The sequence below is a fragment of the Euprymna scolopes genome, chromosome 20 (genome assembly GCF_053919585.1).
Source record: "Euprymna scolopes isolate OS-2025 chromosome 20, ASM5391958v1, whole genome shotgun sequence".
Classification (NCBI taxonomy): domain Eukaryota; kingdom Metazoa; phylum Mollusca; class Cephalopoda; order Sepiida; family Sepiolidae; genus Euprymna; species Euprymna scolopes.
The window spans coordinates 2462649-2475528 of record NC_136501.1 but is presented as its reverse complement, the minus strand read 5'-3'; the positions used below and the strand labels follow the sequence as shown (position 1 = coordinate 2475528).

General features: G+C 29.9%; 1 protein-coding gene across 1 annotated transcript in view; it reads right to left on the bottom strand.

Annotated features, from left to right (window-relative positions):
- The window catches only part of LOC145241291 (regulator of G-protein signaling 7-like), a gene marked incomplete in the record, with an annotated part of 531541 nt that overhangs the window by 29174 nt on the left and 489487 nt on the right, over positions 1–12880 (bottom strand). The window contains 1 exon segment of the mRNA XM_080104037.1: positions 7618–7746. Coding sequence (XP_079960163.1) covers positions 7618–7746 — 129 coding nt within the window.

Here is a 12880-nt window from a genome sequence, read left to right as displayed (position 1 = left end):
ATTAAGAATCACCTGAGACACATCCAGGATGAGTTTTAAGCTTGGCATTAGAGAATCTTCACTGCCAAACTATTGTTAAGTTAAAAAATTATGATTTAAAATTATAAGTTGAAAAATTTTAATTTTAAATTATAAATTAAAAAATTTTAATTTTAAATTAAAAGTTAAAAAATTATAATTTAAAATTATAGATTAAAAAATTATGATTAAAAATTATAAGTTGAAAAATTTTAATTTTAAATTATAAATTAAAAAATTTTAATTTTAAATTAAAAGTTAAAAAATTATAATTTAAAATTATAGATTAAAAAATTATGATTAAAAATTATAAGTTGAAAAATTTTAATTTTAAATTATAAATTAAAAAATTTTAATTTTAAATTAAAAGTTAAAAAATTATAATTTAAAATTATAGATTAAAAAATTATGATTAAAAATTATAAGTGGAAAAATTTTAATTTTAAATTATAAATTAAAAAATTTTAATTTTAAATTAAAAGTTAAAAAATTATAATTTAAAATTATAGATTAAAAAATTATGATTTAAAATTATAAGTTGAAAAATTTTAATTTTAAATTATAAATTAAAAAATTTTAATTTTAAATTAAAAGTTAAAAAATTATAATTTAAAATTATAGATTAAAAAATTATGATTAAAAATTATAAGTTGAAAAATTTTAATTTTAAATTATAAATTAAAAAATTTTAATTTTAAATTAAAAGTTAAAAAATTATAATTTAAAATTATAGATTAAAAAATTATGATTTAAAATTATAAGTTGAAAAATTTTAATTTTAAATTATAAATTAAAAAATTTTAATTTTAAATTAAAAGTTAAAAAATTATAATTTAAAATTATAGATTAAAAAATTATGATTAAAAATTATAAGTTAAAAAATTATCATTTAAATTTATAAATTAAAAAATTATCATTTAAATTTATAAATTAAAAAATTATCATTTAAATTTATAATTTAAAGTTATAAGTTAAAAAATTATCATTTAAAATTATAAATTAAAAAATTATAATTTTTAAAATTATAATTTTAAAATTATAAGTTAAAAAATTAGATCTGAAAAATCAGAAGAGAGTCAAGCCTTAAGCATTCCAAATTATTCTTATGAGGTCGTTCCAAAAGTAAGACTTCTTTTTTTTTTCAATTCAAAAGCTAAAATGTTGAAAAGCTATGAAGACATGGAAGGTACCATTAAAATGAGCGACCTTTTGTGCTCCAGAATTTGTTTTTCTATATAGCCACCACCATTCTCAATGCACTTTCACCAGCCTCCTTTGATGCTTCAGTCATAAAAGTCCAGAGCGTAATTTGTTACTCACATATCTGTTGCCACTCTGAAATCAATGAACTCATCTCCTAACTGTGCTGACATCAACTACATCAGCTTTTGTAAACGTTTAACAGGTGCCGGTGAATGTTGATCGGTCCAATCTTTTTCTGCATTGAGGAATTCAATGAAACATATCTCTGCTTCTGACACATGTCCATGATAGGTTGCTTTCTTAGAGTCTTAGACAGTCAATATCTGCAACAGAGAAATGAAACTTTCAGATTATGACTGCTTAATCATAACATCATCATAACAATTTGGGTGGAATAAAATATAGGAGGCATTACTTTTGGAACATTCCTCATACGTAACTTATTAGTGATGGTCCGTCGGGTTATTTATGACTTATCAACTCCTTTAAGTTTTAAATTTCATGATTAAACAGATTTAGCAACTTCTAAAAAGAATTATGCAATCTTTGTGGATATTATTTTTCTTCTTTCGTAAAATGTTTTTCTTTTAAATAGTGTTTTTATTTCAAAACATCTGGTTCTCTCAAGCAGGGTTTCCCAAAGTGGGCTCCAAAAGCCCTTTCTTAAAGAGGACCAAATGCTTTCTATAGAAAAATCAAATGGCCACAGACATTTAATTATTGCTCTTGAAAGATTAATTACAGGTACAAAGTGTTTCAGGATCGTTCATGAAAACGAAAATAAAAAATAAATTAAGAAAAAATGCAACAATTTTTGATTAAACAAAAACGGTTGTAAACATTATCATTAGTTAGAGTTAAAATTTGAAATTTTTCATATTTATTTTAGAAATTATCTTGTTAGTGCTCCATGAAAAACCTTTTCCCTGTTGAGGGGGCACCATGGTGTACTGCATTTTGGGAAACCCTGCTCTAAAGCATATGAAATATTTTTGCTTTAGGTAAAAAGAATTATTCCAATATTTATAATCACGATAAACACGTAAATGGAATTGATGTTAAAAGTTATTGAATGTCAGAAAACGGATAAAACCGAATGATATATACATATTAAATGTTAGCAGATATGAATGGATTATGCGTGCACTGGTCACAACTATTTCTTCCATTTGTTGCCCTTCTTCACCAGTGAGATAGACACGGGATATGTCATTGAACAAGAGTTGCGAATATTTATAGCCATTTATTTTCTACCATCTACCTTTTTTTTTTCTATTTTATGGCAAGAGTTGTTCTAATCAAATGACCTGCAAGTCATTGTTGTTTTGTTTGTTTAAATTGGATTCAGAATGGAAACAATTACAATTGAATGCTTGTTTATATTGATCTTCTAAACCAACACATTTCAGGTGAAAACATTACATGTCATGACAAAAACATTATAACTTCAAAAAATTCAGAAAAATTATTTAGTAGAAAAATAATTACAAGTAAAAATAGAATTTATCGAATTATAGAGTTTTATTATATTTTTTTATGTGGAAGAATTGTGTGACCAATTCAATATGACAAACTGACTTATCTCCCTTGACTTAAATTAAGGGTCCATTATCTTCGATAATAAAAATCTCACCTGTCTGTTTAAATGTATGTATGTTTGTATATCTGCCCAAAACTTTTGACAGAGGCGACGGATTTTCACAAGATCGGTATCGTTTTAAAGCTCAACTCTTCAGACGACAAATATCGAAAAATTGGAGGGGTTGCTTTTTTCGCCAATATTTTTGAAAGTCATCCCCTCTTTTCAATTGAATAGCCTTAATTTAAACCATCGCCACTTTCTGTTTGACAATGGATGCAACGACAGAGACATCACTTCTTGTTTTGTTTTTGCTCCACACACACCTCCAAGCACCCGGGCAACGCCGGGCACCCAGGCTAGTTTTTAATTAAAACATAAGTGCGGATGAGTTTTTTTGTTGTTGTTAAAAATACATCTAGCACATTTTCTACTGAATCATTTTTCGTAATATTTGGAATTTATACTAATTTCGACATAACGTAATGTTTCCACCTGAAATGCATCAGTTTAAAAGATCACCAATCCACACACTTAAAACTTATTTACATTTGCAACGAAATGGATGACAAGACGTGAGTAGAGGACATGCGACAATTTAACTTATTGTTTGGTGATGTAGCTTAATGGCAAGAGCAATGCTCACGTATAAAAACACATTCAATTTCTGTGCACCCTTTTTGTTTGTTTAGACTCAGATGACAAAATTGAATTCATCAAAATTAAAATGCTACAAATATATGCAACATCGACAAAAAAAATGGCAAACAAGTTAAACATAAAAATATTTATCAACGTTTGTTATGTATTTACTAAAACAAAACACCATGTTTTTTTTTATTCTAATTATTTCATAAGAACCAAATGATAAACTACAAATGTTTTACAATTATGTTTCAAGTCATTTTCTGACAGAAGCAAATCATTTCTTTTCTCTGTGTTTTTCACATTAACAAGATTCACTTACTGAGCATATAGGAAATACATACAAAGTGCTTTCAATAAGTTTCCACATTTTTTGTATGGACACTTTTATTGATAGTACACACATGAAATTTTAGTCCCCTTCAAAGTAATCTTCTCTGGCTGCAATGCACTTGTACGTTCCAACTTCTGGAAGTCCTCTAGTGTGATCACATCAATGATTCTCATCACAACCACTTTTACGTCCTCAATTGTCTCATAATGACAGGCTCTTAGGTTTTCCTTGAGCTGGACTATAGGGAGGGTGCGGAACTGCTTGATGCCAATCTTGGTCAATTAGTCTGATTTTTCCTGAGAACATTTGGGATAAACTTTGTGCAAATCTTCCACATCTTCAGTTCCTTGTAAATAATTGTGTGTACAGTTCCCACATTGACATCAAACTGTGCACTTATTATCTCTATAGACACACGATGGTCTTTATCCATGAAATTCTTTATTTGGCCAATCCACCCTGGTGTTCTGACTTCCTTACTCTTCCCACACCTCTCATCACCCCTCATACTCCCTGCCTTCCTTAAATCTCTTATGCCACTCAAAAAATGATGCTCGATTCATGCAAGATGGTTTAAAAGCAATTTGAAGCATTCCATATGTTTCTGTGGCATTTTTTTCCCAAATTTAAAACAGAATTTTATTGCATAGCGTTCTTCTAAAATGCCCTCACGTCCAGATTGCATTTTTGAAATTCACCAGTTGTGACAATCAGGCTTTAGTAGGGTGTATTCCAATTCCTGCTGTAGCTATTCATTTAAACCTGAAATCATAAAAATTGGTCAGTCATCTCATAAGATGAATAGCAAGAACATACTGAATTTTCAAGAGTCTACGACAAAAAAGCCTGGAAACTTATTGAAGGCACATCATATGTCTGATCAAAAATGTTAACATGTTTTTAATTCTTGTCCAGAATTCCTCCTATATAAAAAAAAAACAAAGAAAAATCTGTATGATATACATACCCATGACCAACCGAAAATATCATATTCCAAAAATCACGTCACTTGATCAAGTATTTTTATTTTTATAAAGAATATCATTTTTAGCAATTAATGAGAATTCGTAGGCATTATAATATAAATCTAGTACAAATTATTGTTTAATTATCTCCCTTTGTTTCTTGTGATATTTTTTTTTAATGGCAGGCAAGGCAGTTACTTCTAAGATAAAATTTGATTTCTTATTAAAAAATAGAACTACTTGATCAATTTACGTAATTTTGAAATATGATATAAAATCCAAATTTATGAATATGCGAGGAGCCATTTTTTTTATGTCTATGAATTCCTCTTAATTGTATAAAAATTAATTTTATCATTTTACACAATTTTTTGAAAAAGGTTTTTTGTTTCATTACAGTACAGATTTTTCTTTATTTTTATTTTTTATTATAAAATTTTATTATAGGGGTAATTATTAAGAAACGTTTTTAATCTCAAAAGTGAAATGATATCCAAATAACAATACAAAAGTAAATTAACAATTTTTGAAAATCATCGATCAAACATAACGCGATTCCATATCGAAGAGTGCTAATCTAATCATGTTAACAGACAAATTAGTTCAATAAAACAGATTTTTTCTTTATTCTTATTTTTTTATAATAAAATTTTATAATAGGGGTAATTATAGACAAAAAACGTTTTTTATTCTCAAAAGTGAAATGGCATCAAAAGGTCATTATGAAAATAAGTAAAATAACACATTTTGAAAATCATCGATCGGACATAACACGATTCCATATCGAAAAGCATTAACGTAATCACTTTAACAGAGACAAATAAGTTCAATAACAAAAACACTTCTTTTAAAAAGTTGCATAAAACATATGTAAACATAATAACATGACTATATTTTTTTATGTTATTCATCATGATTACACACGCATATCTATATATAAATTTATTTATTTATTTATATATATATGGCTTACTTGTAGTTTCATTAAATACTTTGCAAGCTGATTCCGCATTTTGCTAATTCCTACCCTCTGATGAGAAGGAAAGTATTTCTTTCAAAACTCCACGGATTAAGGACAATCCACTTAATTTATGTCTCCTTTTTGAACATTAAATATGTTTTTTAACTCTTCTTAAAATGCTTTTAATAAGTTTTATTAATTATTTGTTCTTATTATAAGCTCTATTTTCTATTTGGTTTTATTGAGCTTTTACATCTGGTTAGGATTACTATAATTATTACTATTATAATATATTTTTAGTTTGCTATTTTGGATTATCTTTGTAAACTTAATTGTAATTCTTTATATATATATATATATGTTTTGAGAAAAATAGAAAAACCGAATGAAATTATTAAAATAATCAACGTTTCGTCCTTATTTCAGAAGACATCTTCAGGATAAAAAATGCAAGAAAAGAAAAAGTCATAGATCATACGAAAAAGAGAATAGTTTTTGAATCCTACCCATATCGGGAAGGACACATGTGTGCGTATGCCTTCCCGATATGGGTAAGATTCAAAAGCTATTCTCTTTTTCGTATGATCTATGACTTTTTCTTTTCTTGCATTTTTTATCCTGAAGATGTCCTCTGAAATAAGGACGAAACGTTGATTATTTTAATAATTTCATTCGGTTTTTCTATTTTTCTCAAAACATAACGTAAACCTCCGCTGGTATTTTTATTTTTTATACACATATATATATATATATATATATATATATATATATATGGTAGCTTCCTTCACTGGAAACAATGCTGAAATAAGCGGAGAGCACATACAGCACCCAGAATTCCCAAATGGTCACCCGTCTGGTATTAGCCAGACTCAATGTTGCTTAACTTCAGTGATCTAACGAGAACTGGTGTGCCAACGTGATTATGCCATATATATATATATATATATATATATATATAAAAGTATGTGCTGTTTGTGGGAAAGAACCTCAGCAAAGTGCTCGATTATAAAAATAAAATTAATATAAGGGGGGAGGTCTATGGTCAGGAAATATTGGACTCTTTTTAGCCTCTTCAGATAAAAAAATTCAGAGGCTGACCAATACTGACCCCTCTCTATTGAAAAGTCCAAACGGACAGTACTAATGTTTTTCTGATCTTCTGTATAATTTTTTAAATAAAAGTTCTCTTAAACAATTATTTAAAAAAAAAAAATGATACAGAAGATCAGAAAAACATTAGTACTGTCCGTTTGGACTTTTCAATAGAGAGGGGTCAGTATTGGTCAGCCTCTGAATTTTTTTATCAAACGAAAATTATGAAAACTTTCATCTCTACATCTTGTTCTTTCATTTCATTCGCAGTTTCAGCTCGCTCTCTAATTGGTTGCATTGATTGGAACGTAGACTACATGAGCAAAATAAATATGATTGCACTATATATTGTCATTAGACCATAGTTGTTGGAGTCAAAAAGTAAATAAAAGGTGAGAATATTTCATTCAATACAAAATTACAAAAAATAAAAAGTAATTTTTTGTCTTGATGAATGCTGAAGGCAAAGGCTGATTAAATCTGAACTTCCCATAAAGAATGAAATACAACTTTGCATACTTTAGCTGCAATTTCTCAAAAGTTTTCCAAGATGAAGACATATATGAATAATTATGTGAAATTAATTTGCTATTTATATTTTAATGGAAAATTCAAAAAAGTAATTTTGACATTTCATCTAAATGAAAATGAGGATGTACAGGAAATAAAGTTATTGACGTACATTTTTTTTTTAAATAAGAAATTATTCTTGAATGAAAATGTGGAGAAATTGAATTTATGAATTATAGAATGGAAAATAAATAATTATAAAAACAATTATAGGATGGAAAATAAATTATAAAAGCAATTTTTTACTTACTTCTTTTTGCCAGTTGGCTGAACTGCCGTTGCCAAAAGATGTTTATATTCCTCGGAACGTAAAAAACGAGCATAACTATCTTTTTTCATTAGTGTATAGATATGAGATTCTGCTGGTTCGAATGTGTACCTGACAAAATTCAAAAGATTTTGTATTATGTATTTGTATTATGTTTCTTGGTAGTTTTTTACCAAGAAAAAGAGGTCAGCAAAGAACTAAGAAAACAGAAAAAGAAAAGAAACTAAGAAAAACAGGAATAAAAAAGAATTAAGAAAACAGAAATAAAAAAGAATTAAGAAAAAGAAACGAAAGAACTAAGAAAAAAGAACTAAAAAGAAAAAAGAACAAAGAAAAAAGAACTATGAAAAAAACCCAGAAATAAAAATAATTAAAAAAAAAAAGAAAAACAAAGAAAAAGAACTTAAAAAAAAAAAAGAAAAAAAAAAGAAAAAAAAAAAAACTAAAAAAGAAAAAAGAACCATACTAGTAGAATACCTGTTCCAGGATGGGTAAAATGAATTCCCTGAACAGAACAGTTTCCAATCACTTTTATGTCCCGTTGTGAAGATTAAAATCAAGATATAATCATACTAAACTTAATGACTAGAATCCCTTTTCCAATTTTTATCAAATTCCATGATTTTGAGTTTAGAAAATGTCTAAAATTTAAGGTTTAAACTTAAAACGGATTAAGAAAAAAAAATGAAATTTAGAATATTTGTGTTAAATGAACATTAAATTGAATGCCAATCTGAAATGTTTGGATTTTTAAATGGGAGGTTGTACAAATCTCTTTAAAACTCTCAAAAGTAACTGAAATTTGGGGAATATTTATTAACTGACTAGCGAGGAGTACCCGACATTGCCCAGGTGGAGGATATTGGCACAAGGACAAAGCAATGTTAAAAATGACCATTAGGGCAAAGAGGATAGTGAATTGAAATGAGTTTGTAATTAACTTAAGAATCATAGGAGTCGGCATGCATGCGCAAAAATGAACATTGTTTTTAAATCTGGCCAGAGGCCAGGTAAGTTTTCTGCTTTATTAAATGCTGCTTTCAAACCTGACCGGGGCCAGGTAAGGTATTTATCTAATCAAAACATCGAATAAAAACAAAACACAAAAAAACTTAACATAAGGCAAACGAACAATGTTAAATGTAAAAATCGAAAAAACAAAAAAGAAAACAGAAAAACGAACGTTAAAACCAAAAAAAAAAAACATGTGAAAAATGGCTTAAATAAGCGTGTTTCGATATTAAAATTTAAAAAATCGGTGGGTACCCGGGTGTTTTTGGGTGTGTGTGTGGTCGGTCGGGGGTGTTAATGAAAATCTAAGAATAAGCGAATTAAAAAAAAAACAGAAAAACGAACGTTACGTGAAAAATGGCTTAAATAACACTGCTTCAATATTAAAATTTAAAAAATCGAAAAAAAAATCTCACACCATGATTCGAACCCAAAACGTTTAGATAATGAATCAATGCTGTAACCAACTGAGCTAACACAACACACATGAAATTCTCTCAGTTCTTCAAATATTTAAACTAAATAAGGTCATGATGTCGTCTGACGCATGCGTAGAACTGATCTCGTCATGAGAGGACGGTTTTTGCTGACCCCCCCCCCAGAAAATTGTTGATTTCAGGGTGAAAAAAATCAACGTTTTTGGCCAATTCTTCAATATTTGTCGTCCGGAGGGTGAAGCTTCAATATGAGAAGTTGGTAGGATCGAACTCGAAGCCCTGAGGCGAAGTTTGAAAATAAAATCGGCCAACCAGAATGAATTACTGAAAGATGTTTGAATTTATTTAAGTAAGAACCAGATTGACAGGTGCGCGCACAGAAGTCATCAAGTGTTACTATGACAACGTCAATAACCAGGTTTGTTTGTTATAAGCGAAGTAAAAAAAGAAAACAATGTTAAAACTTAAGCGGGAAAAAAAACACAAAAAAAACTAACATAAGGCAAACGAACGATTAAAACAGAAAAATGAACACGTGTAAAATGGCTTAAATAAGTCTGTTTCGATATTAAAATTAAAAAAATTGGTGGGTACTCGGGTGTTTTTGGGTGTGTGGTCGGGGGTGGATAAGCGAAGTAAAAAAAAAAACCCAGAAAAACGAACGTTACGTGAAAAATGGCTTAAATAACACTGGTTCAATATTTAAATTTAAAAAATCGAAAAAAAAAAAAAAAGAAGACATCTCACACCATGATTCGAACCCATAATAAACCAACGCGCTAACCAACTGACCTAACGCGACATACATGAAATTTAGTCAGTTCTTCAACTATTTAAAGTAAATCAGGTCATGACGTCATCTGATGACGCATGCATAGAACCGGTCGTTGTCACGAGAGAACCGTTTTTGTTGTCCCCCATCCTGTCGAAAATTGTCGATTTCGGGGTGAAAAAATGAACATTTTTGGCCAATTTTTCTATATTTTTCGAGCGAAGGATGGAGCTTCAATATGATACCAAGTTTGTGAATTTTTGTTGTGTCTGTTAAAAGTTTTTAGCAGACACACAAACATACACACATACATACATACATTTTCGCTTTTATATATATATATATATATATATATATATAATGGAAGGTATTTGAATTTTCACAACAGATTTCCAGACCCTTTTTACTCCTTTTACCTTTCATGTCTAGCAATTGTGTTTCAAAATTTAGTTTAAGAAATAGATGGCTGTATTTATGTTTGCAGTCACTACAATAAACTATGTCACCTGTCAAATCTTTATGTGGAAATATGAAACGGCAGACTTAGTTAGTGAAATGTGTGGGGGACAACAGAATTGTCTAAACAAAAAAGATAACAAATGAATATTGCGTTTTTAGTGATGATAGCAAAAAAGGGAGGGGGAGCAAGAGATATGGCAAATATGTTCCCCGCTAAGCAATCAGTCCCAAAAGATTAAAAAATAAAAAAAAATAAAAATAAAAAAAAAGAAGACTATGTGGCTATCAACCAATGGTTGACCATCCTGTGATTATATGATCCGAGACTCAACACACAGGGAAAAAGCAACCCCAACAGTATTAAACATTTGGATTAGGACATTTTTTTTTTTTTTTTTTTACAAGGGAGTCACCACCTATCAAGGCCTGAGTGTATTCTGTGAAAGTTTGGCTAGGGGAAACCATAGATTAAAGCTCAGATGAGCACTTGCCATGATAATAATGACAGAGCAGAGACAGGCTTGCAATGTCTCTTCTGTGAGAAAGGGTTGCAGGGAAGAGAAAAGGGTACCACCTACTAGGTTTTGAACTTAGTCAAGACAGGATAGGGTAACCTGAGCAGCCCTTACCCAGATGTAGTAACAGTACTCAATTTTAGGACGTATCTGGCTCTTAAACTGGTAGAGAATTGCGTTGGGAGTGAAATACCTTCTGGGGCAGTAAAATGATGTAATCATTTTTCTGACAACCTTGGCAACAGATTTGATGTAAATCTTCCATTTCAGGTCAGGAGTGAAGATCAGACTCAAGAGTTTGTCAAAGAAAGGAGTTTCTTTGAAATGAGATCCATTCATATCAACTGGGGCAAAATGAGGATGAAAGCATTTATGGTGAAAAGATAAGAGCTTCGTTTTTGAGGCATTAAAATTAACTTTTGCAACATTGCATTATGTGCTCAAAATTAGAGAGAGAAACCTTGGTGATTGTTGGCGTAGATGGTAGTATTGTCTGCATATATGTTGATTTGGGAGATTATTGATGAAGATAAGAGAGTTGAGCCCAGGATGAATCCTTGAGGCATGTCAGCATTGATACTTAGGGTTTCAAACTTCTTCCTATTGACAATTCTATAGCTAGAAATCTTGTAAAGTAGATCTTTATGCCAAACTCTCAAATGCCTTTGATATGTCAAGAGCTATTGCTCAAGAGGAAACCCTGTGATAAATTCACTGATCCTATATGGAATTACAGTCATGTACATCAGCTGTAGATCTCACAAGACAGAAGCTGTATTGCTTGTCGCTGAGGTGGTTGACAATTTCTGTATTTAGCACCAATTCAAGCAACTTATTAATGATGCACAGAAAATCCTAATTGGTCTGTATTGAGATGCAGAAGACCAATGTCCACTATTTTTGAATACTGGACAAACTAATGAGGTTTTCAAACGTGCTGAGTAGTATTTCTCCTTTAGACATTCTTATATTCTTGATTCTTAGAACGCATAAGTTTTTCTCACTTAAGTATTGGTTCCTTCAGAGACAAGTTCGGCTCAAAAGACAAGAACAAGCTGTAATGTTGGCACTGACAATATAAGCCAATAAGCTTTCATACAAGCTCTAGTAATAATGAGTTTTACATCAAGGACTATTAGATCGGATAATTCATTCAGATAATTAGATTGGATAAATGCCAACTTACAACTGAGTAATAACTTAGACTTTATTTTTTTGGGAATGTTGAAGATGAGGATTTATAATAACCTAATTAATTTACCCAGTATTCAAAAATACTGGATATTCGTCTTGTGCATCTCAGTACAGACCAATCATTTATCACCTGTCTAGGCATGCATCTGGAGAGATAACTCCAACTTAGACTGTATAACCACAGCAGATGCTGCAGTGCAGCAGACTAGATGTAGAACGCCATTGTCTCATGAAACAGAACGTTGCCATCATCATTTATAATTTATTAAATTAACTGTAAATGATGTCGTAAATACAATTCCTTTTACCTATAGCTGGAGAGGGTGCACCATACTTTTCCACAATCGTATTAGTGTAAACAGTAAATTAAATTCGTGTGCATCAGTATGGTATGATTTTTTTCGGTTGACTTGATTGTCTAGCTGGCATTGGTTTCCTTGTTTCTTTATGGATCAATTACTTACAGGATGTGAAGGTTGCCAACATCCATAAGTGAAAGTTGTGCTACAGAACCAACTGAATTCAAACTGTTTTGTTTTTTTTAAATTTCTTTTTTTCATTTTTATTTATTTATTTGGGGACCACCATTTATCAAAGCTTGAAGGGCTTAAGAGTTAATGCGTGTTAGGTGAGACAACACAATGATGATCAGTAATGGTGGAACTTAGGTAATTTTTAATTATATAAGAGGGCAACTCTACAAGAACTTATTTCTATTAGACTTGAAAATGACCATGTTATAGCCAGCTGGGAAGCAGCCCCACAGTATTGTGTTCCACCGACAGACAATTCTAGGAAAGAGAGTCTACTCATGGAATTTTTGTTTAGATGTACTAAACTGAACTCCAATCTCTGGT